General features: G+C 40.3%; 3 protein-coding genes across 4 annotated transcripts; 1 reads left to right on the forward strand and 2 right to left on the reverse strand.

Annotated features, from left to right (window-relative positions):
• Positions 1–298: 298 nt before the first annotated feature.
• On the reverse strand, positions 299–2,822 carry sumo1 (small ubiquitin like modifier 1). Its single transcript, XM_077744467.1, has 5 exons — positions 2,470–2,822; positions 2,064–2,138; positions 1,839–1,916; positions 1,052–1,123; positions 299–974 (listed from the first exon to the last, which is right to left on the reverse strand). The coding sequence occupies exons 1-5, from the start codon at positions 2,479–2,481 to the stop codon at positions 906–908; spliced, it is 306 nt and encodes a 101-aa protein (XP_077600593.1). The 5' UTR covers positions 2,482–2,822; the 3' UTR covers positions 299–905.
• A 696-nt stretch (positions 2,823–3,518) lies between these two features.
• Positions 3,519–11,483, forward strand: map3k2 (mitogen-activated protein kinase kinase kinase 2). 2 transcript variants are annotated; one of them, XM_077743740.1, is made up of 17 exons: positions 3,519–3,880; positions 5,261–5,334; positions 5,530–5,648; positions 5,901–5,941; positions 6,028–6,127; positions 6,200–6,310; positions 6,398–6,494; positions 6,628–6,758; positions 6,838–6,917; positions 7,005–7,069; positions 7,136–7,228; positions 7,313–7,546; positions 7,627–7,775; positions 7,845–7,976; positions 8,051–8,180; positions 9,176–9,353; positions 9,532–11,483. In XM_077743740.1, the coding sequence occupies exons 2-17, from the start codon at positions 5,328–5,330 to the stop codon at positions 9,749–9,751; spliced, it is 1,887 nt and encodes a 628-aa protein (XP_077599866.1). In that variant the 5' UTR covers positions 3,519–3,880; positions 5,261–5,327; the 3' UTR covers positions 9,752–11,483. The 2 variants fall into 2 exon arrangements, with proteins under 2 accessions (XP_077599866.1, XP_077599936.1); XM_077743810.1 differs by having other exon boundaries at positions 5,264–5,334.
• A 229-nt stretch (positions 11,484–11,712) lies between these two features.
• On the reverse strand, positions 11,713–25,099 carry LOC144187971 (uncharacterized). The gene is made up of 24 exons (XM_077710686.1): positions 24,982–25,099; positions 24,764–24,893; positions 24,399–24,642; positions 24,048–24,195; positions 23,874–23,967; positions 23,728–23,787; positions 23,435–23,643; positions 22,931–23,118; positions 22,701–22,852; positions 22,375–22,620; positions 22,140–22,293; positions 15,528–15,621; positions 15,310–15,439; positions 14,980–15,223; positions 14,624–14,771; positions 14,450–14,543; positions 14,304–14,363; positions 14,011–14,219; positions 13,780–13,911; positions 13,502–13,689; positions 13,219–13,370; positions 12,873–13,118; positions 11,903–12,056; positions 11,713–11,827 (listed from the first exon to the last, which is right to left on the reverse strand). Exons 1-24 carry the CDS (start codon positions 25,097–25,099, stop codon positions 11,729–11,731), a joined length of 3,693 nt encoding a protein of 1,230 aa, XP_077566812.1. The 3' UTR covers positions 11,713–11,728.
• Positions 25,100–25,788: the final 689 nt, after the last annotated feature.

Genomic DNA, 25,788 nt, shown 5'->3' on the forward strand with positions numbered 1-25,788 from the left:
TGCGGATATATCCATTATTGAGGTATTTTGAAAAAGTCAAACTAAAAACAAGATTTATTTTCCGTCTTTAATAAATATTTTATTTGGAAACCTTATCAGAATGTCAAACCATCTGAATCAAGGTTCCTCCGTAATTAAGACGACACACAGCTGCAGCGGACTGTGACCCTTGCCAGAATTATCACCAAGAACATCTTATTTACTTCAATTAGACATCCAAAATGTACTATGAGAATTTGTTTTGGTCATTACACATTATTAAGGAAACTATTCCAACAGCACAACCAACCAAAGTGTGTCCAAACCAGTACAGCAAGCTTTTTATTTACACTTATGAAATCTTTCAATATGAGCATTGGAACTCACATTAGATTAACATAGTTTCATCACTCAACAACTGACACGGACATGTACAAGAACAGCTATATATATAATATAAAAAACAATACATGAACAATGCATCGGAAACAGTGGCAAATGTAGACAGCAGTCTCTCTCCACAAACTATTGCATTATTTTTTTTCTTTTCAAACTGTACGGCTTTGAAATTCTGTACAAAGTAGATGCAATGTTCAAAATAAATTCCATCAAATATTGAATGTCACTTGTGTACGTGCTGCGATGATTTTTGCTGTTGCAATAGAATTTTTTTTCTTATGTGAAAAAACAGCCTGTAGCTTCATTGAGAGAGAGACGAGACCAAAAAGACTCCCGTAAAAAATCCTAGCAGTGTTATGAATTTCCACAATGTACATGGTGAGATCATAGGTGTACCTTGCCCAGTCCTCATCCTTGTTCCAAAGCATGGAAGCCTAGTTTTGATCCAAATGGTTTGTAAGTGAAGAAAATGCAGTGGTAAAAAAAAGAACAAAATGTATTCGTAAAAAAATACAAGCAGAAGAGATTTAATCAATCCAAAGTCCACCCGTCTGTTCTTGATACACCTCAATAACATCCTCGTCCTCCATTCCCAGCTGTTGGGAGAAGGTTGTAATTTTTTTGTTAAGACGCAGGAAGTATAAAACGGAGTACAGCTGTAGAATTTTGGTACCTCTTTAGGAGTTTGTTGATCTGAAATTCTCTGGCCTTCAAACAGAAACCTGAGTGTATTTGCTGCAACACCCTGTAAAAAACAAATGCATACAAATAAGTTGCAATTTCTATTTTGAGCTGTATTTTGTTTTGATCATTAAAAAAAATCCTTTAGTTCTGTCATCATTTGATGGACATGAGGCACTTGTTTGTGCATGTCACAACAGTAATACAATGTACAACAGAGGTGACGCACGAGTCTGCTTGGAATGAAACAGCTAGAGAAAATGGATCATCTTTATGAACTAACTATCCAATCATTACAGCCTAATAAGGGTGAGTGTACCAAAGTTAAACTTGAGATTAAAAAAAAACTTTCGTATAGCACATTAATTGTGCAACACAAAATAATTTCATAAATAATTCAAAATCCATCAGAATTTATCTTAACATGTGTTTTTGGTGAAAATAGGTAAAAACAGTACCACTGCGTCCACTAGTGGGCAGCAGTTAACTGCTGTGCCCTGACATCTGGGAATGGAGACATTTAACACACCTTTGACGCACGAGGGCACTGTTTCCCAGTTTAGCAAAAACAAAAAACTGAAAATTACACATTGAAGGCAATATGTTGTTTAAACATAAAACATCTTTACTACTTTAAGCACAGTATCGAGATTAATAATTCCTAACTTGGATCTTTTTTGTATCTCAAATAAATCATGTGCATATAAAAAATGAATTGGTAACCTGAAAATGTCACATTCGTAAGTAGAGGTATGACTGTATTTACAACACCAGCTAACCTGTCTGTAGCTGTAAGAGTCCTTCAGCTTCTTCAGTTGTGTTGTCATTTTCACTTTAAAGTGAATTTCACTGCTGTCCTGTAGACATTAGAGTGGTTGTGTTAAACCTGGAGATGTTACTTAATACGAATTTAAACGTTCCCCCATTCATTGTGCCCGGAGTCCATAAAACACGGAACAAAGCTAGCAAGCACCAACTTTACACTACATTTCCAAAACTCCTACCTGTCCGATCACCTTTAACTTGATGTACTCCCCATCCTTCTTATCTCCACTGTCTTGGCTCGACGGTTTTGTGTCCTATAAAAGATACGGTTACTTACACCATTACGTTACTGTCGTAAAAGTGACATAAAAGGACAACCGCAGATTTAGCAAATAGTGGTTAAATACGTACGTTGTATTTCAGAAGACTGTTAATTACAGAAATGGAGAAAATATTCTTTATGAACTTTGAGATGTTTCCCTATCCAAGTGTTTTAAAGGAGTTTGGGGCCTCTGGCTAGTCACGTTAGCTACCACTTAGCATACTTAGCACAATATACAAAGTGACAGCTAAGCAATGTGGTGTTTCGTTTTGCGTTGCACGCATATAATGAACTAAAACTGTTAATAAATGAGTTCAGCTCACCGTATCCGACATCTTCTTTTTTTGGGACGAGATAGTGCAATAAAATAACAGATAATGCTAACAAATGCTGTTGTACTCTCACATAAGAATACTTTAGCTTAGCTCAACGAGATGTTGATACTGTGAGGCACAGTAGTCGGAAATAGCGCACTCTAGCGTGGCGCTTTCAAAATAAAACATTCGATATGCGAGTCAGACACAAAAGGAAACGCACGCCAAACATACATTTCATAAAAAAAAAACAAAAACAAAGGGATTCGGTCCCATGTCTTGTAATATGTGGATAATTGCAGTTCATTTGAAAAATCCGTAAATTAAATGCTTTTTAAATGTCCTTTCCGATAGGAATTATATTCATTTTGAATTACAAAAAATTATAAAATAACACAAAATAACACACATAGTATATACGTGTGTGTATATATTATATACACATACAAACCTCACAAAGCACTCATTAAACATCGTGGCTGCAATCGACACTGTTTGACGTCCATTAATGAACAAATCAGCGTTACTGGTTGAATTCGACGTCCATCGTTGAAAATAGCATCAACTTTGTAGTAGTTGATTGGGCCAGTAACAAATGCCTATTTCTGCATATATTCATTTGAATTGTATTAATTGTGTTTCTTTAACATTGTATTAATTTATAAATATATTTATATTATTAATTACAATTGTAAGGAGTAATAATAATCATTGCCAATATTAAATATTCTGTAGTGTCCATTTTTGGAAAGCTGTCCGCTGTAGTGACCACTGTCCCTGAAAGGGTGAATGCAAATGCGCATTTATTCTTTTAAATACAAATATTGGCGTGGGGAACGTTCCAAAAATGTTGCATTCTATTTTCTCACTTATTGTAAGTAGTTGTGTTTTGGCACGTATACCTGCCAAAAAAGTGTCAAAGGTTGCACTATGTTAGGTAGCCGAGATTAAGAAAGACATGTTAAAGATCACGTTATATTCTGTTATAAAATAAAAGCAATAACTTTAAGACTTTACAGTTTACGCTTATTTTCTCAGTACAGTATAGCAATTTCCGGCTTTTACTGTCCTCAATCCAATACCTTGATTCTGTTAAGGCCTCAGCCAGCAAAGCAATCGTAGTCAACCAAGAGGGCGAAAAGTAGCACAAATTTGCAGCTGATCAGTAACTCCGCTTATGAGACAAAACATCCTCCAGAGAAAGGCTTCCACCACCGGTTCAATGCTACATTCAACGATCGCATTCCAGGTCTGACTGGGCTAAAGGGACAGCCCGAGGGCCTCGTCGTCGTGTCCCGAGCAGTTCTCCGCCGAACTTGTCATCTCAGTGCCAAACTTCGGCTCGCTGCGGCTCTCCGCGGGGCCCGGGGCTCGAGGCTCCGGCCCTGTGGATGAAGGGGGTGAATTCGGTTCCATCCAGGTACTATATTTGAAATCCGAACAGAAAATCGGTGGCTTCTCTACAGCATTTCCCCATACGATAGTGCACATTAGCCTTAGCACAGCTTGACAACTTCCCTGGCCTGTCAGATCGCTGCATACTTAAGTGTCGCCCACCTTTTAAGAACCGGCGGTCGCATTCCGTCAGGTGATGGGATCGTTAACCAGTGCAGCCAGTTTGCTCATAATGGGAAACTTAATTGGTGAAAGTTGACGTGGCTCATCGATAGCATTGAGGCTAATTTTCTGCCAAACAGGCCACAATCAAGCTGCAATGTTTGTTGTCTAGTGATGCTAGTAGTGGTGCTTGCGTTTCCCGACTGGATTTCATCTCAGGCTCATATTTCATTTTAGTTACATCTAATCGCAGGAGCAAAATGTCAAAAATGACATCTTGATCAATATGTGCAACATTCAGCCACTCTGTCACTATGAGTTACTGTCAGGATTTCTATATCTCAGGACTAAATAAAGGTTCTGATGTGCAACAATCTCACTTTTCCCTCAAAAATTAGATCGGAATTTATTTTTGACGTTATTCGTGTGATCTTTGGGGCAATGTCCTAGCAAATAACTTCTCCTTGAACACCCCTTTAAAATCAACGTTTCCAATTTAACCACACTTGGTGTAAGTTGGATTTGCATTTTATATTGCCAGCATTTACAATTGCACACTCAATTAATCCAATAGTGCTACAAAATGAATTGCAATATGGCAAAACAGTTATTGATTTAAATAATGGATTGCCGGCAGCTTGCTTGCTGTCCTCACACAACATCCAGCTGGACAAATATCCTTCAACTTTGTAAAGAATAAAAAAAACACTCCAAACTCTTTAACACAGTGAGAAGTTATTTAATAAACTCTTGGTAAATAGGTAGCAATTAAACAGTGCATACTTGGCCACAAAACAAGGGAGTTGGCTGAGTTCCTCCCATCTCAGATATTTAAAAAAAAAAGTAAGCATTTGAATATTTGAAAATAACAATGTTTCATACAAATATCCGATCTCCTTTTTTTTCGCTTTGGCAAGCTGTTTCTGATAATGATTTAAAAGGAGTTCTTGCAAAATCTGCTAATTAATACCCAGCAAAAATGAACAAATAACGACAGCCTGTTGTCACATCCGTGGATTTTGGAGCACACCTTAATCGGAAGCAGTGTCAATTGCGACAGTAACGTATGTCAAATTTATCCATGATTTGTTGTTGACGGATGCTCACACATTGTCTGATATGGAATATATATTTTTCACACAACACTTTGTTTTTGATTACAAAGTGTGCTTTTTCTTTTGGACGTGAGCTCGATGTGTCAATTGTTTTGATTATGTTGCCCAACCTTACCTGTCTTTTACAGGAAGAAGGAGTCCCTTTGATGGGAGAATCCTCTTTCCTGGCCTCTTGGGGTCAAACGTTGTGCCATTATGATGGGTATGTGACAATTCACTTTAATCGGTCGCTGATAGACGTCCAATGCATTTGAACTGCAAATTCCCATTGAATGTCATACATCCATGAGGTCACATGACTTAAAATCAGACCAACATTTTCTCTAATATAAACAAAATCAAACCTTTATCTGAGTGATTTTGTTTTTAAACAGTGGTTGTTTTCCTTTTTGGGCAGATGAGCAGGAGGCGCTGCAGTCAATCATGCAGGACCTGGCAGAACTTCACCGTTCAAAGCGTCCTGCTGGGTTCCTGTCAGACCTAGGCAAACCCAAAGCCTCTTCGCCCAAGAACCTGGTAAACCTCATTCATACACTCAGTTTTCAAATTGCTTTTGGCCATTTCTCAAGAGCAGTTGTTCCCAATTCAAAGTAAGAAGATAATATTAACATGCAGTACTCTGGTATCAACTCGTTGGTGACAGACATACAGTCCGAAAAGGATTGGGCATCCACTATTGTTTTCATAGGCAGTGAATGAGTAGAAGAATTTTGCCCTGAAAAGCCTAGAAAACTGAGTTTCTGAGTTTTGACTTTGTCTTTGGGACAGAATGACGTCAGAGTGAAGTTCGAGTTCAAAGGAGAGAAGAGGTAAATCTCCAACTGGGTTGGTAACATGTGTTTCTCTGTTACTGCACACTCCCTGACGTTGACTACTTATCTTTTTCCCTGTGTAGGATTTTGCAATTCTCTCGGCCCATCAAGTTGGACGACTTGAGGGAAAAAGCAAGGGTTGCTTTCGGTCAGACGATGGACCTTCATTACAGCAATAACGAGGTGGAACCAAGGCAAATTTTCCCTTTGACCATTTCGCTCTTCCATGCTCACTTGGCTGCTTGACTTCTACAGCTGGTGATTCCACTTACCATTCAAGATGACCTGGACAAGGCCGTGGAGCTTTTAGATCGAAGTGTTCACATGAAGAGTCTAAAAATCCTCCTGGTGTTGCAGATCTCACAGGTCTTTAGGGTTGAGTCAAATGACACCCTTTACCTCCATGCACTCTTATTTGTCTTAATATTTTTGTGCTCTCGGTTCATTTTCCAGAGCTCTTCCTGCGGTCTGGGCCTCCTGCCTTCCTGCGAGGAGTTGGACAACAAAGGATTCCGAGTCCCAGACAAGGAGAGCATGTTGGCATCATTAGGTGAGAGAATGACAATTCCAACGGGGATGTTAGGTGTCATTGTTACGTTAGGTTGAAGTTTCGCCTTCAGTGAATCGCACATGCCCGCCTGACAATTTGATTTTGAAGTTTCGGTCGTGTCCTTGCGGCTCAGGTTCTCGTTCCACCGACCGTAGCTCTCCTCCACCTGGATACATTCCCGACGCACTCCAACAAGTGGCAAGAAACGGTTCCTTCACGAGTATTAACAGTGAAGGAGAGTTCATTCCAGAGAGCATGGACCAGGTACCTCTCGAAAGCGTGCACTACTCCACAAGCAGGAAGTATAAAGTGGGGCTTCTTCTCTCTCTCGCTCTCTCCCCAGATGCTGGACCCACTGAGCATGAGCAGCCCTGAGAACTCTGCATCAGGAAGTTGTCCTTCTTTAGATAGCCCATTGGACAGGTGGATACATTTAGGTTTAAGCATACTGCCGTGAACGCCCGCGCGGATGTATTTGAAATGCGTTGAGACCTTTTTCACCTTAAACAGCGAATACCCCAAGTCAAGGATGCCAAGAGCACAGAGTTACCCTGACAACCATCAGGATTTTCCAGGTACACAAAGCGTGTGTGAAATGAGTTTCGTGAAGAATGCTTCTCATTGTGTGGCCGTCCCTCCAGAGTACGACATCCCAGTCTTCGACAAGTCAGGAAAAGGAGGCACGTACCCACGACGATACGGCGTTCCCTTTGGCCTGCAAGATTACAGTGACGGTAAGCGTTGTCTTTTTTTCCCCCCTCCCGAATGTTTGGATGATATACTAAGGGCGTGGAACCATGTCCTCTCTCGCGCATAAGGGAGGAAGACCTTCCCCCGTGCTCGGCGAACGCAGGCACACGGTCTCCGCTCTCCTGTCAACTTCAGTCCCACTGAGCAGTCCCCCAGCACTAGCAGCGGCAGTAGCGTTTTCACCCCCGACCCGGAAGACGGCGCCGGGCCTGCCAGGCGGCCCCGAAGAGGAAGTGACATTGAGACCAATCAGCCGGGTACCCCAAGCTTGTCGGTCATGGATATCAGCCCACCCAGCCGCTGTGAGTTCTTACTCTCGCGTCAAAGTAAATGGAATGTAAAGCGTTACTCTGCAATCTGATGAAATGTTTTGTGTGTTCAGCTCCACGCGCGCCCACCAACTGGCGACTCGGAAAGCTACTCGGGCAGGGCGCCTTCGGGCGGGTTTTCCTCTGCTACGATGCGGACACTGGGCGGGAACTGGCAGTCAAACAGGTCCAGTTTGATCCTGAGAGTCCGGAGACGAGCAAGGTCGGAATCTCTGTTTGGCCATTTTTAACTCTTGTGGGGATTCTTGAATATTTCCTTTGTCCCCGATAGGAGGTGAGCGCATTGGAGTGTGAAATCCAGCTGTTGAAAAACCTCTGTCACGAACGTATCGTCCAGTACTATGGTTGTCTTCGAGACACCATGGAGCGAACACTCTCCATCTTCATGGAGTACATGCCTGGAGTGAGTTTTCACCCTTTTTTGGTGAATTTGGGATTGCTGGTGAATGCTTTTCTGAGGGTGTGCCGTGTCCCCAGGGTTCCATAAAGGACCAAGTGAAATCCTACGGTGCGCTGACGGAAAACGTGACGCGGCGCTACACCAGACAAATCCTTGAAGGGGTTTCCTACCTGCACAGCAACATGATTGTTCACAGGGATATTAAAGGTGTGGTAGAAAATATCAGATAAATGTTTATCAATGGATTTGGCCATAATAAGCGTGGGAAATGGCTCAAAATGTTTAAACGAGGAAGCTTTAAAACTCTTTAGGTTCACTGAATACAAGATTGCCTATTTTAGTCAAAGGCTATATTTGCATACACTTAATTAATTAATACGGTAGCCTCTCATGATACAAACACATTGGCTATGTGAATGTGCTCGTGTCCTGAAAATATTTTCTCCTTAAGATATTGGTGAATTATGAGTGCAACACATTCCATTTTAGTTCTAAATAATTATATTAATGGTGTCATTTTTAAAGTAAAATAGTACAAGCACTTGCATGTATGAGTCATTGGGATTTGTCCCCCAAGGCTGGCTTGCCCGTCCGTTCTGGCCTTAACAAGAATTGTCTTTGTCTTGTTTCATTTTCTCACTGTGTTCCTCACAGTGTGAGCTGAACTGTCTGAGATAGCTTTTGTAGCCTTGAACAATCTTTTCATTCAAGTCTTTTGAGAGCTCTATTGAAGCCCCCATATAGCCTCCCTTTGCTGGAGATTCATCGAGAAACAATCCCTTCAATCACACTCCTTAAATTGTACATTTTCTTATGATTGTGTGCAACTTTCTATGAAATTCAATGCTTCCTCCTTTTGGTTTCCATTCCCAGTTTCCGTTACTTCAGAAGTGCTTTCACTTCTGCAACATTATTAAATTGAATGCCTTTATTGTCATTATACAAGTATACAATGAGTTTTAAAGATTCATTATATAGTGCCCACCCACATTACTCCGTTTTGAGGTTACTATGAATATCAAATTGCTAATTCACCCAGCCAATGACTCATAAATTAAAATGTCACATTGTCCGCAAATCCCCAAACCTTTTCACACTCTGATGCATCATCTAAATAATATATTCTGTACTTGTTGTGCTAAAATATGAAGTAATGATTATACTGGTCATGTCTGTTTAAGAATCAAAGTTGTTCTCTACAGGGGCCAACATTCTGCGAGACTCTGTAGGAAACGTCAAGCTGGGTGACTTCGGGGCCAGTCGGAGACTGCAGACCATTTGTCTGTCTGGAACGGGAATCAAGTCGGTCACGGGTACGCCATACTGGATGAGTCCAGAAGTAATCAGTGGCGAGGGCTACGGCAGGAAAGCCGACATCTGGTAGGATCACAAGAAATCTTCCTTTAATATTAGAAGTTCCCCCTTTTTACACTTCTGGTTGAGATTGACACAAACACTTTTTTTTGGATAAAGGCTAACTTCCATTTGTTTTTGATTGAATGATGGACACAGATGAGGAATTTGAGCTGATCTATATCCGTGTTAATCGTTCTCTCAGGAGCGTCGGCTGCACCGTTGTTGAAATGTTGACCCAACGACCACCCTGGGCGGAGTTTGAGGCTATGGCAGCCATTTTTAAGATTGCTACGCAGCCCACCAATCCCGTGTTACCTGCCCACGTGTCAGACCACTGCAGAGAATTCCTCAAACGTATCTTCGTGGAGACCAAGCAGCGCCCTTGTGCCGACGAGCTGCTAAGGCACATCTTTGTACATTAACTTCCTGCTTATTTGGCAGAGCTGGGCTTATTTGCTGTCACCTTATCGGACCAGGAAGAAGCTTGAGTGCTTCCGGCGGGCCTTTGTATAAAACTGCAGAAGATGCAAGTCTTCTATTTTTGCACCTTAATTTCTCACGTGAGGATTTCTTAAATCCTCCCTCGGGATATGAACTCTTGGGAAACACTTTTTAAAAAAACAAAACAAAAACAAATGCTTTCTCTTCAAAATGTATCCTATCGTACTCCGGGATGGTGTCTACGTCGCGAACCCGACCCCAGAATGTAGTCTCCCGCCTTTGATGACCAGGGCTTGCTGCTAAAAACAAAACAAGAAACAAAAATGGGGAACAAACATGCAGATGACACTCCACTCGCCTGCCTTCATCTCGCCCTCGTCTTCTGTCACCATCATGCTTTGTGCCTTTTTCGTTTCTCAACATTGCCTGAATGAATTTACTGTATGAGTATTCATATTTTTTTACATTTGTTCCTGGTGGAAACCAAATCCAACTCAGCTTAGCTGCTGGATGATCACTCATTGTCAAATCTCATTTGATTGTGCCTCTCAGTGGGCTTCAAATGCCTTCAATGATTTTCTTCAGCAAACTGGAACGCCTGCTTACCCAAGGTTGCTTTTAACTCACTCGCTGCTTTTGATGCCGCTAGACATCCAAATTTGTTTTAAGTGGTAGCGATTGACAGTGATTGTAATCGCTCACTGCCAGTCTCTCGCAGTTCAAATGGGTGGGATGCCTATCCCGTCAATGGCACCGCCATAACATCACCCTCACACAGCTCCGCATTCACTCAGAAACTTTACTCAGACTAAACATGGAAGGTACACAGGATGCTTCTTTCCTGCTCTAAGATTTTAATGCTAATGTGTATATGTATGTGCTTGTGTGTGTATATATGTTTTTATATATATGTATATATATATGTATATATATATCTATCTGTATATATGTATATATATGTAAATATGTATATGTATATATATGTAAATATGTATATATATATATATATGTATAAATGTACATGTATATATGTATGTGTATATATATATTTATGTATATATATGTATGTATATGTGTATATATATACACGTGTATACATATACACATATATGTATATATATATATACATATGTATATAGATATATACACACCCACACAAACAGATATATACCCATTGAAATTCCATTTTATTTGCACGTTTATTTTATTTCTTAAGTGTTTGTATTTGCAATGATTGTAATGTGTCAGCTTGCTTTGCTTGCCACAGTTGATTAACGTTTGGCTTCCAGTATTAGTGAGTGAATGAGTGAGTGCGTGCATGTGTAACTACTGTCTACTCAGTTAGGGCCTCCCAAATAGCTTAGAGCCAGTGTTCTGAGCATAGGCGGATGGTACTGATGATGAAAATGTAAATCCAAATGTATCTTTCTGTTTTTCTAAAGTCTGTTTGTGTATGTCTTGTAAAAAAAAAGCCATGTTTATAATTCTAATTGGTTTGTAACCAATACGCCTGTTTATATCAGATCTGTATATCAGTGGTATGTATAATTTTTTAATATATATATTTTTTATTTCACATGGGAAATTTTATGCATGGTTGGTCCAGACTGATGCAGTAGTGCCGTTAAACATTTTTGGCCAAATTCTGCAGTTATGTGACAGCTCTGTGTTCATTAATATGACGGTGAAGAATAATAAAGGATATTTATTTCACTTGTTGTTACAGTTCATATGAGTGAGCTGTAGGGTGCACCCTCGTTTTCATCACATCATACAGCCAATAGTGTGTGTCCGGGTTCATCTCACCTGCAAATTTTCTATTCTCGGTGCCTCAATAGGTAAATTGGTCAAAATATTAATAATGAATATAATAATCACAGATTTGAAATTGCACATCTTATTTTGGGTGGAAAAACCTGAAAATTGGTAGGTATATTTTAATGCTTTTTGAACAGTTGTTAAATGATCCACTCCAATGAGATTAAGCCCTTGTATAAGTCTGTGGATCTTCTTTTCCTCAGGGCTCTACGTCTTCTACCTGGAATGTCACTGCAGGTCTGCTTAAACAAAGAAAACAAAACAGTGCTTTCCCACAGAACAACAAGAAAAGTGTGTGATGTTATGTGACTCACAGGCTGACACTGCTGCTTTACACAGAGGTCCACACTGCAGTGCAGGTAGAAGCTTGTGTTATCCACAAACTGGAACATTCGGAATGAGAAGTAGTTAGTCTTCCCCAATCCATTGTTTTGTACCTCCACTGTGCCATCTTCACGGTTTGGGCAGCTGATCCGGAACAAGAAAAGAAATCTGACAAGCTGCTATCTCTTGAAGCACACGCTGCAAACATGTAAACTCAATTTGAACTTCTCGTATTTGTATCCTTCTGAGATAATTTGTTTGTAGTGAAAAAACTGGCTAAACTACAATGAAGAAGATTTGAGCAATCGGAGAAATAGACTTACCGTATTTTCACGACTATAAGCATTATAAGGCGCACCCTCAACGAATGACATATTTTCCATATATAGGGAGCACTGTATTATAAGGCACACTGTCTATTTGGGAGAAAATTTAAGACTTTTAAGTGCGCCTTATAGTCGTGAAAATACGGTAATTGCTAGTGACTTCCAGGTATGAAGCACTCACTACACAGTCACCTCTAGAGCCAGCCATTGTTGATGTTTTGGATTTTTTTGTATAAAATCTTGCAGTGGGGGAGGAGCTATATGATAGAAGATTTTGTAAACTAAGATGGCATCTGCATATTTAACAGTATTGTTTCAGTTCAGGCGTTTGTGTTTTTTTAATATCATTTAGTGGTGGTTTTTCGTTTATGGTTTTCTGTTTTTTCCATATATAAGGTGCACTGTCTATTTTGGAGAAAATTTAAGACTTTTAAGTGCGGCGAATAGTCGTGAAAATACGGTAACTGTCTGATGTTCCTCAACTCTGGTTTCCTCAAATGGATCTAATTTGTCTGAGTTATATAGCTCATGCTAGCCACCCTTGGGAAAAGGAGCCAAATATGAGAAGCTCAACTTGGTTTAATATGTTTCCTATTGCCAAGCCCGCCTCAGTTTGTAGCGTGCTGATCCTCACCCCTCAATGATGAGGTCATATCTCTTAGGGTCACTGGGTGCCGGTTGTTCCGTCACCCAGCAAGACGTAGTCACTAATTTGACCACACTCTCATCTATCCCATCTAAACTTAGTTGGATCCAGATCTGCTGATTCAGCTCCAATTCTGTGTTCGGCTCCATCAACTCTGTGCGCTCGCTGTTCATGTACACTTGCATGAGCAGAGAGTAGCTCCCTGTTTCTGATATATACTGACGCCCCACGGACCTGCAAAACACAGAAAGGCGCAGGCGGTGATACGAAAAGTCAGGTGAGAGACAAGTAATCAAGCATTAGAAGATGAAACCAAATGTATTGCTTCACTCACGTGCTTTTCACGTGAAGGAGCAGTGTTGTGACATTCGGCGTCTTGTATATGCATGTGATGTCCAACTTTATGTTGCTTCGAGTGATGAGTCTATTAATATCAGGTTTCCCTGTCACAATGCTGTTCTTGAAAACCACAAGGGTTTCGTTCGCCTGTCAATTGCAGAAAAATCTGGGTAAGTATTTCCCCAAACAGTGCTTTTTTAAATCAAAGTTCTATCAATAAGCTTATTAAACTGTACAGTGTCAAATCCATGTAAACTAGACCACATGTTCTAACCCACCTCGGTTTCAGTCCCACATCCATCGACTGAATCAAAATTGAAGGTCACCAAGTGCGTATCTTTGTCCCTTTGACCTGTGCAGTTCTCATTGTTGAGGTGCAACAAATTGTAATTGATGCCTTTCTCCTCCAGCAGGCAGCCAATCAGGGAGATTGCTCCTCCGCCCTTTTGGCATGTAGGAGGGTCACCTGATCGAACAGGAAAGTTAGTTGGGGCATTAAAGTTTTAAGTTATGCTTGATTTATGATTAGACAAAAGTCATGAGTTATTTTCATTACCCAACGTGTTTTTCAAGTGATACTCCGAAGCATAGATGGCACGGCAGAGACAGGATGTTCTTTTGAACTTGGACTCTCCACAGAACTCATTGCCATTGCATTCGTGATCCTGACAATACGACTGATTGTTCTCTGCAAACGAAAACACACGATTCCTTAAAATTGTATCAACTGCTTGACAAGGAATCATTTTCATCAAAAGATTGCTAGGCCTATTGAGAGAATTTTCACCATTCTGACAGCCAAAGGAAGACCTCCAGCCTTCAATGTCAATGTCATACTGCATCTTGCAGACTTGGGCATAAGCTTCTAAAAACTGGCAATTGAGGTTGTCCACCATAGGATAATCACTCAGGGTGAGTTTGCATGCCTTGATGTATGGTTCGACCGCAACTTTGTTGTGGCATTCAGCAAATTTTTCTGACGCGAGCAATGAGCAGCTGCACATGAACAAACAGAAGGATGGTGAGGGGTGCTATAATGAAGAAACCAAGATTGACAATCTAGGAAATGATCACTTTTACCGTTCTAATCCCACCGCACTGTTGACAAATAGATTATCAACTCGAGGCATTATTTCACATCTGAAGGGCGGACACAAAGAGTACGTGTAAGCCTCCATGAAAGCTTAATTATTTCAATGTGAAACACATGAACGCGTACCACCTACCCTTGATTGCTTCGCCTATCCGAGACGGGTCTTGGCAAAAAGGCCGGATCAGTGGCATCGCCACATAAGCCCCGCAGAGCTGCCCCATCAGGGACTGAGAAGAAGCACAGGGCAATCAGTCAACTACATATTGGATGCCGATTTCCACTGGATACTTTTTGTTCGTCAACACACCTTTAATGTATGCGGTAGAGCCGTCAAAGAAGATTGAAACGTTACTGTTCCGAATAGCCAAATGAACACCAGTTGGGTCTTTGGAGAGCAGGACTCCGTTAAGGACAGCAGTAGCATCAGTGCTTAGCGTTTGAATTTGGCCGTTGAGCTGCATCGCAAGAGTAAATAATGAGCATCATGATTTCAGGCATTTCTTTCAAAGTATATTCACTCGTGTTAAATACACTAGACTAGAGCATTTATATTGAATGGAGATTTACCATGGCACACGTTGACCTAATTAAATGAGCTTTAGAGCTGACCTTCTCCACTAGTAAATGAGTTCATCAACCACAACTCAGTGACAATCATCTTACCCGAACTCTTCCGCTTGATTCAAGAGAAATTTGATCGTTGGATGTTGGTAGCACTAAATCCAGGCGATCCAAAAAGGTAACTATCTGACTGCGGCGATCCTCAAAAGCCGCCAACAGTACAAAGCTGTTATCGCCTGGCTCAAGCAGGTTGTATAGGCAGCGGTCCGTCACTGACGACACTTGGCCGTAGAAGTGGATCACCTGGCCGGAGGTCACTGTGCACATGCGGTATGTCGCCTTGCATCTGAATGAGATGAGGATTAGTCAGTCATGTAGCGTTTATAATTTACCAAGTGAGATGTCATGTTATCTGAAAATAAAAGTATTTACGTGTTCGCAATGCAAGTCTCCAAGGATCCACAAGCTTGTTTGGTGATGAGTTCACCCTGACTGTTGCATGATGAGATGGGGCAATCTCCTATTGTGCTGGGTCTGTCTGAACCGGGAAGGAGGATCTCGCCTGCTAATTCAAAGAGATAGGTCAGTATTACTTGTCACCTACCATGACATGATATCTTTAATGTTTTTCTCCAAAACTATTTACATACCCTCTGACCTGCAGCCACTGAGGTCTATGTACATTGTGTCCTCGACACCGCTTTTTGTAAAGCTCACTTCCTTGGCTTCAAGTGCATTTATTTGCTGCATCAAGGACAGATGCACCATGTTACATCTTTACAAAGGCTTTTTATGACTCCCAAAGACTTTTTACATTGCATTAGTGAACAGGATGCCAATTGACAGATATGGGCATGTGAGATGCCAGAAAAATTCGACATAACTTGACATTATGGGACTCCAATGGAGTAAACATTGACATTGCATTCAAAAACCTCTATGTCTCTTTTGTTTAAACCAGCCATTACTCTTCTTCTGGAAGGCCAAAATCTTTAAATTTACATTGATTAGTTTTTAGCTCGTTATATGGAATGATCACAGTATATATAGGTTTTACATACTTACAACATTTGATTCTGAATTTGAAGTCAGATTCACACTCATAACTGTTTGCTTTCCAAACTTCAAGAAAGTAATGCTCCTCTGAGGAAATATAGAAAGACAGACAACATAACGTAACAGGTAATGCTTAATTTTGTACGTCTGATTTTAAATGACCCACAGTTAGTTGGCCTGAGGAAGACAAGTCGTGTTTCGAAATGCACATCAGATCATCTTTGATCTGAGGCAGCTTTGCCTTGACCAATTCTTCAAGATCACTGTCGACAACCCCAATCATTGACGTTGCAGTGTCCTCAGTTGTACCAGAGATTTTAATGCATTCAGTAGCGCTTTGGTCTGTAAAGCAGAATTGAGTGGACCCAGCAGCCGTGCTGATCTGTAAGGAAAGTATCACCATTATCATAATACAGGACAGTTCAAATAAGGACTTATGATTTGTTTTTTTTCATTGCACGTCATGGGGAAGACTGACGTGATAACTCACTGTTAAAGCAGTTTTCATTTGCCCAAAAATATTTATCGAGCACAGATTCAGGTCGACAGGCGTGGAAGGTATAACTGCATCAGTCTGGATTAACTGGATGCAGATAACTGTTGCACAAAGAAAAGAAAAAAATAGGAGCACCAATTCAAATTGGACTTTTTAGTCAATGGCAATGCTGAGAAAGCAGTAGATGCAGGAAGCGATGCTGATGTTTGTTTACCTGCCAGTAGGAGATTCAACTTGTTGGCCTTCATCACTGGAAAAAAATCCCATGATTTGTAAATGAATGAAGAGTATTTGGGCAGCTTTTAGAAACAGTGGTTAGCGCGTCACCCTCACAGTTCTAGGGTCGAGGGTTCAATCCCAGGTCAGTCCTTACTGGGTGGGCTTGCGTGGGTTTTCTCCGGGTGCTCCGGTTTCATCCCACTTGCAAAAAAACATGCAAGGTAGGCATGTTGAACACTCTAAATTACCCCTAAATATGGTTGGTTGTCAGTCTCTTTGTGCCCTGTGATTGGCTGACTGCCAATTCAGGATGTCCCCCGCCTGGTGCCCGTAGTTAGCTGGGATAGGCTCCAGCACCCCCCGGGACCTTTATGAAAATAAGCGGCTCAGAAATTTAATGAATGAAGATAATTTACGTTTGTCCTAATCATTGAACTATGCTGTGATATCATAATACAAAGTACAGAAGGTCTTCTATTAACATGACAATGTAATAGATGTGACAGAAATGGCTAAGTGTACATTACACTTAAATTCCAGCCACTAATTTGACATCATCAACGGCTATTTGGAGACAATTCTAAAGGAAACAATTGATTTTAATATTAATGTTGCATCATTGTAATTCACGCAGAATGCTTGGCTTACCACATGTAGGGAAGTAGAGAGCTGTGAAGTCTGAGGATGTAAAGCCTCTATAAATTCCTGCTATCTTCGAATATCTGCTTTTAAGCTACAATTTTCAAAGCACGCCCCCAACTGCACGTAAATGGACAAATACTTAGAATATTCCGACTTAACAAACTGGCTTGACAGAAATTAATAGTAAGTGATGTGAAAACAAAAAGGAGTGCTCACTGTAGACTTTTTCATATCACCATTTAACAAAATAGAGTCCTGTACTCAGTGGATTTTGCTACACAGCTAATCTTCATCCCCAGTTAAAATGCATGTTTATTAGGCTTCGAATCGATGGACAAATATTTTTTCGTCACAGCCAATGTCACGGGTACAGAGCGACAAAATGATGCCAGATTCAATCCACCTCAGAGAACAGTTACAGTGAACACACACATACATGGTTTGGCAGAATTCCTGCTGAGTTGCCATTAGTCACTCTGGTTTATTTCAATCAAATCAATCAACTAAAAGCCTTTATTGTCATCATACACAGTTGCGTATAACGAAATTGGGGGTGCTACTCCACAAAGTGTGTTTTCCCAGTAAAAAAAAAAAACATAAATAAGTCATATAAAAATATAAAAAGTCACATGCTGGTTTTGGTGGTGTTCAGTGTGAGATTGTTCACCAAACACCACAAAGACAGTTTGTTGACCTCATCTCTGCAGGCTGACTCATCCCCTCCTGAGATGAGTCCGACCACAGTGGTGTCATCGGCAAATTTGATGATGGAGTTAGACTGGTGGGTCAATGTACAGTTGTATGTCCACAGGGAGTACAGAAGAGGACTTAGTACACAGCCTTATTTGATAAAATAGGAATCAAGAAAATTTCCAGGCCTTGTAAGTGTTTTGGGTCCTTATTTTTCATCTTAATCATCCAATCAGAAAGCAGGAGAGGTTCTTCTGCTTGACTTTGGTGTGGGCAATCTGGGTACGATTCCCACTTGGGGCCAGTGTCAATGGTTGTCTGTCTCTTTTCGTTGGGTTAGGCTCCAGCAACCCCCGCAACCCTTTCGAGGAAAGGTGGTATGGAAGATGAATGAATGAATGATATAGCTATCACTATTTTAGGGGTTCCTGATGATACAGGAAAAAGTACTTCCCTTGTATATTAAATACAGAACACTTTTTTTTGTTGCTCAATAGCGGATTATTCCTTTTTTGGCAACTCCCATTGTGGCAATCATTTTCTACTTCTTTTTATATGAGCAAAACCAGTACCAAAAAAGGACCAATCAAATACAGCAAGCCTGGATTTGTCGTGTTTTGTGACTGGTCCTGCTGAATTAGAACGTACTATATGCAAGACTGGCACATCTGGTGTTCCAGATCTCACTACACCATTTTTTTGGTCACTTTGTCATATGACAAGACAAGGTGGCATAAAGTGGTATTGTGTCTTGGTTTGGACAATTTACTACAAGACACGGCCAGATACTGTTCAATCCTCGTATAGCTTTAAGTAGTTTTTTTCCCAGCTATGTCAAAAAGCCGTGCCTTGAGAGAAGAATTCTTCTCAGACACATAATTTTTAGACTAAAAGCAAAACAAAAGAATTTACTCCACTGTACCAAGACGGTTCAAACAATTTGGGTGTTAAACTCAGACAAGCTAGGGATTTTTGAACAGGTTTGCGACCACAAACCAGACACCGCCAGGATTAATCATAGTCAACGTAAAGGACTGCATTTTTGACGGTTATTTTAAAACGGAAAAAATGGTAACAATGTTACCTCTGGCTAAACTTGAAAAAAAATTAGCAGTGTTCACATCTCCAAAAAAGTTGACCATCTTGTTTAAACCACATTCTACTGCTTATAATATAGGCAGCTGTGACCATGGCTTTCAGACGAATACTCCATTCATAAGCCTTATTATATGAATGGAGTAATCTTCTGAAATCTTTACAAAAGGGTATAAAAGATGAAGCTAAGAAGGCTTATATTATTTTTATAAAACGTGAAAAAAAATGCAGGGAATTCATTGACAACATTTTTAACAATGTGAGAAAAAAGACAAAAATGATTGAGACTAAATAAGGGACGCATACTTTTTTCTTTGAAATATTTGACGCTTCCATTTCTCAAGGGAGAGTTGGCAACCCTATATACCGGTGGTAGGCAATTAGTCCAACGGAACAATACGTATGACACTTTCTCACCAATCCAATGTCTTACAAGTATAATCGGTGGATTGCAGTTATATGCATTGTTTCAGCACAAACTTCATTGGTTGAACTATCTTTGCTGCACTGGTTGGAACAAAGAACAGGACCCACTGGGGCCATTTTTGGATTAATTGCCCATCCATGCTTTATAGCACGGGCAGGGAACCTATGGCTCGGGAGCCATATATGGCTCTTTTGATGGGTGCATATCGCTCTAAACTAACCTGTGAGGTAAACTATCGAAACTGCTGGTGAGAACGCACAGGAATAGGAGCGTCACCTTGGTATTATGGTATTGACACTACCCCCAGCACCTTATAATCATATTTTTTTCATTACACTCTTTTGCATGGATTTTCTTATTGATACTCATTGATTGTATCAACGTAATAATGTTGTCAAAAAAATTTCAGAGACTTTTTGTACTTTAAAAGTGGTGAAGTGACTAAAAAAAGCACACCTTTTTATGTATGTTGATTTTTACATTCATAGTATGGCTCTCAAGGATTAACATTTAAATTTTTTAAATTGTTTATGGCTATTTCCATCAAAAAGTGTTCCCGGCCCCTGCTTTATAGAGTAATGTTTAAATAAACAAACACAATAAATAAATAAATAAATTAGTGAGTGTTTAAAAATAATAATAAATAAATAAATTCAGGAAAAAATAAACACATGAATAAATAAATACATACACAGATAAATACATAAATAAATAATCAAATAATAAATAAAAACGAAGGGGCCTGCGGTAAGGCATGGAAGAAAGACAGAGAATAGTTACTTACTGCCATCTATTGGTTTTTCTTTTCCATTTCTTGTAAAGAATTAAATTTACAATAAATTACAATAAATTGTTACATTTTTTGGTCCTATAGTCTATGCTGCACATTGACTTGGTTTTTAATATAATTACTCAAAGGATGTCATTATTAAAATGCCTTGATTTAGTTTTTTTCCCCCTTTACTCCGATCATCAGCCCTCCTTCTTCTTCCCCTGCCTTTTATGACTGCACGTTTAGATTTTTTTCCACATCATCTTATCATAATAACACCATGTTTTGGCTATCCTGCACTTAAAAATGAGAACATTATCTTATGGGATCTTCAAAAAAAGGCATCTGTTGTTCTCTGTAAATGGCATAATGTATGATTTAGTTTGTCACAGGTATATTCAGTATTATTCCAATGGCATGTTTCAACTGCTGAGCTGCCACATGAGGACTCTGCAGCTATTTTCAAGATTGCTATTACTATGCCCAGGAATACTGTTTTCTTCCCTGCTTGTCCAAGTAGGTTTGTTTGAGAAATCTTTAGATGTGCATCCATGGAAAACCATGGGTCGACGTCACTATAAAGTAAATTACCTTGCCCCTATTTTAAGATGGGCTTCTTTGCTTTCTCCATACTTGGTTGAACTTCTGTATTTTTAGATCTATGTACTGTCATGTCATAAAAATGTAATTGGTCTAAAGCAGGGGCACTCACACTTTTTTTTTCTTTGCTCCAAGATCTACTTTTTCAATGAGCCAAACTCCCACTATCTACTTGGTTGTTAAGGTTAGAATTCAGGGGTGGGCAGGTGCAGCTTTTTATCCCACACTCACTTTATCCAAAAATTTGCTAAAACAAGAATCACCTGACTGGAATTCACTGGTTTTACTTCTACCATATCACATTTGTATAAAGGTACCTTTCTACTACCTTTCAAGCAGTTAACCTTCCACTATCTATCTTTCTTGTATGCCACTGACAAAGCTCAGCAATTGTATAATGATAAATCCACTCTTGATTCACGCTAAAGCTTACTGTGGGACATGCCAATTTTATAAGAGCCCAGCTAAGGAATTCAACAGAAGGCAGGGATCAAAATGTTATTTGCGATTGACCAATAGTACCTTGGCGATGTACTGGTAGATTGCGATCTAAGTAATGGGCATTCCCGGTCGAAAGGTTTGGAAATAATGGCAAGATTGGGGTATATCATACTTGTCTGAATCTATTGATATTCACGCTCCTTTGTTCACCTTCTCCGAGGGCACTCCATACTGTGCCAATACACTAAAAAACCCATTGTTTACTACCACCATACCATTTCATTATCATGAGTGAGATTGGGAATCTTAGTTTTGATGACTGTTTCTTTAATGGTTCAGAATATTTAAATGTAACTTCACACTTGAAATAATTGTAAAAACATTGTTGATTAATGCATTTTTAAACAAAGCTACAGTATATATTTTCCCTAATCACCAGAACCATAGCAAACTCATTTGTAAAATAGTCATCAATTACAGGCCATTGGATTTGATTGGATTGGATTGGATAACTTTATTCATCCCACATCAAACTATCTTTGAATTAAAAGGCATTAATGCTCTATTCTCAAAAAAAAAAAAATCCTTTTCCCTTTATAAGAAGAATGCGACCAATGAGCATTTCCCTTCAGGAGGTCCCTAAATGATCCACTCCATTGAGATTAAGCCCCCAGGTAAGTAATTCTCCAGGGCTCTACGTCTTCTGCTTGAAATGTCATCGCAGGTCTATTTGGACAAGAGAAAAGGAAAAACAAGAAAACAAAACAAATGTTTTTTTCTCTCTCAGAACAACAGGCAAAGTGTGGGGTGTGGATTCAACTCACAGGCTCACACTCCGATTCCTGGCAGAGATTGACGTTGCAGTGCAGGTAGAAGCTTGAGCTGTTCAAAAACTGGAACATTTGAAATGAGAAGTAGTTGGAGTTCCCCACACCGTTGTTGTGTATCTCCACCGTGCCATCCTCGGTGTTCGGGCAGCTGCTCAGTACCAAGAAAAGAACGTTGACAAAAAGCTTCCTAATGATACGAACACACAGTTTATAGAGTGTTTGTGGTCACCCATCAATGACGAGGTCATATTTTATAGTGTCGTTGGGTGACAGTTGTTCCGTCACGAAGCAGGACTCGGTCACTAATTTCATCAGCTCCACATCCAGTCCGTCTGCTCTCAGCTGGATCCAAATCTGCTGATCCAGATCCAAGTGTGTTTCGGGCTCTATCGGTATATTGCGATCGCTGTCCATGTATGCCTGCATGAACAGGGTGTAGTTGTGGCTCCCCGACATCAATTGACGCACCACAGAGCTGTGAATGAAATGCACAGAGGGAAAGTCAGGTGTTGAATCATAACCTGAGTCCCAGCTGCAATGTTATGCTCCACTCACGTGGTATTGACATGAAGCAACAGTGTTTGGATTTCCGGCTTCTTGTATGTGCATGTGATGTCCAATTGGAACTTGCTGCGAGTGATGAGACTATTCTTGTTGGCTCTAGCAGACACAATGCTGTTCTTGAAAACCACAAAGGTATTGTTCCCCTGTCGAAAGCAGCAAAATTGGTTTATATGGGTGGGCAAAAGGTGATGAGCCTGATTAAAATGCTGCCGCCGACCAACCTCGGTTTCAGTCCCACATCTGTCGTCTGAATCAAAATTGAAGGTCACCAAGTGTGTCTCTGCGTCCCTTTGAGCTGTGCAGTTCTCATTGTTGAGATGCAACAAATTGTAATTGATGCCTTTCTCCTCCAGCAGGCAGCCAATCAGGGAGACAGATCCTCTGTTCTCTTGGCATGTGGGAGGGTCACCTGATCGAACAGGAAAGTTAGCTGAGGCATTTAACAAAAGTCATCCGTTATTTTCATTACCCAAAGTGTTTTTCGAGTGATACTCAGAGGCGTATATGGCTCGGCAGAGACAGATGTTTTTTTTTGACTTGGACTCTCCACAGAACTCATTGCTATTGCATTCGTGGTCCTGACAATAAGATTGATTGTCCTCTGCAAATGAATGAACAAGTTTGCATTAAAATTGTATTCAACCGCTTCAGAAAAAAAATGCGCTAAACAAGCAATGATTTTTCACAATGAAAAGATTGTTAGCCCTAATGAGCTAAATTTTTACCCTTCTGACAGTCAAGGTCAGACCTCCAGCCTTCCATGTCGATATCATACTGCATCTTGCAGACCTGGGCATAAGCTTCTAAAAACTGGCACTTGAGGTTGTCCACCATAGGATAATCATTCAGGGTGAATGTGCATGCCTTGATGTATGGTTCGACCGCAACTTTGTCGTGGCATTCAGCAAATTTTTCTGACGCGAGCAATGAGCAGCTGCACATGAACAAACAGAAGGATGGTGAGGGGTGCTATAATGAAGAAACCAAGATTGACAATCTAGGAAATGATCACTTTTACCGTTCTATTCCCACCGCACTGTTGACAAATAGATTATCAACTCGAGGCATTATTTCACATCTGAAGGGCGGACACAAAGAGTACGTGTAAGCCTCCATGAAAGCTTAATTATTTCAATGTGAAACACATGAACGCGTACCACCTACCCTTGATTGCTTCGGCTATCCAAGACGGGTGTTGGCAAAAAGGCCGGATCAGTGGCATCGCCACATAAGCCCTGCAGAGCTGCCCCACCACGGACTGAGAAGAAGCACAGGGCAATCAGTCAACTACATATTGGATGCCGGTATTCCACAGGACACTTTTTGTCATCAACACACCTTTAATGTACGCGGTAGAGCCGTCAAAGAAGATTGAAACGCTACTGTTCAGAATAGCCAAATTGACACCAGTCGGGTCTTTGGAGAGCACCACTCCGTTAATGACTTCACTGTCATTAGCGCTGAGTGTTTGAATTTGGCCGTTGAGCTGTGTCACAAGAGTAAATAATGAGCATCATGATTTCAGGCATTTCTTTCAAAGTATATTCACTCGTGTTAAATACACTAGAGCATTTATATTGAATGGAGATTTACCATGGCACACGTTGACCTAATTAAATGAGCTATAGAGCTGACCTTCCCCACAAGTAAATGAGTTCATCAACCACAACTCAGTGACAATCATCTTACCCGAACTCTTCCGCTTGATTCAAGAGAAATTTGATCGTTGGATGTTGGTAGCACTAAATCCAGGCGATCCAAAAAGGTAACTATCTGACTGCGGCGATCCTCAAAAGCCGCCAACAGTACAAAGCTGTTATCGCCTGGCTCAAGCAGGTTGTATAGGCAGCGGTCCGTCACTGACGACACTTGGCCGTAGAATTGGATCACCTGGCCGGAGGTTACTGTGCACAAGCGGTATGTCGGCTCGCATCTAAAATAGATGAGGGGTGTAGCATTCATAACTTGCCAAGTGAGATTATCTCTACCACTCCATACAATTCAATACAAGTTCTCTCAAGGCACTCAGTAAAACTACACAAAAAAGTATTTACGTGTTCGCATTGCAACTCTCCAAGGATCCACAAGCTTGTTTGGTGATGAGTTCACCCTGACTGTTGCATGATGAGATGAGGCAATCTCCTATTGTGCTGGGTCTATCTGAACCGGGAAGGAGGATCTCGCCTACTGATTCAAAGAGATAGGTCAGTATTACTTGTCACCTACCATGACATGATATCTTTAATGTTTTTCTCCAAAACTATTTACATACCCTCTGACATGCAGCCAGTGAGGTCTATGAACTTTGTGTCATCCAGACCACTCTTGGTAAAGTTCTCTTCCTTGGCTTCAAGTGCATTTATTTGCTGCATCAAGGACAGTCGTACCATGTTACATCTTTACACAGGTACTCAGTCTATCAAAATGCTTTACCTGCTAGGTAATTTGTAGGTTATGGTTACACTTTGATCTAACGGGCCAAAAGGTGTGTGAGTTGGTTGGTTATTGCCAATTGTCGGCTAATTTCCAGCACTTTCCCCGACATCATTAATAGTCGTTTTGCAGTAGTAAGTTGAGTTACGCACAATTATACTTAATAAATACATGCAAATTTTCACCAATGTTCAATTTAGCAAGCTTCTTTTCTCACCTTCATAAATTTCGTGACGATTCCAACTTCATTTCCCCCTCCGATTTAAATACTATTGGCAAATGGGTGTTGCAAGTGTTTCTGGGTTTGCGTCCTATTTTAGGGTCTTATCGCAAGAATGTTTCTTGACAAATTCTGCGACCAACTTGTTGGAAAACAATTTCAGCCTCTGTCTATTGAATGTGTCAGTAAATACAAGTGGATGTTTTAAAAATGGAATTTGATTCCCATGCACAGATGTTTCATTTTTCTAGCAGATCTTACACATGAAATCATTTTTGGCCCGTTAAATGGAATGATCACAGTATATATCACAGTCTTTTACATACTTACAACATTTGGTTCTGAATTTGATGTCAGTTTCACACTCATAACTGTTTGATTTCCAAACTTCAAGAAAGTAATGCTCCTCTGAGGAAATATAGAAAG

The sequence above is a fragment of the Stigmatopora nigra genome, chromosome 1 (assembly GCF_051989575.1).
Source record: "Stigmatopora nigra isolate UIUO_SnigA chromosome 1, RoL_Snig_1.1, whole genome shotgun sequence".
NCBI classification, from domain to species: Eukaryota; Metazoa; Chordata; class Actinopteri; order Syngnathiformes; family Syngnathidae; genus Stigmatopora; species Stigmatopora nigra.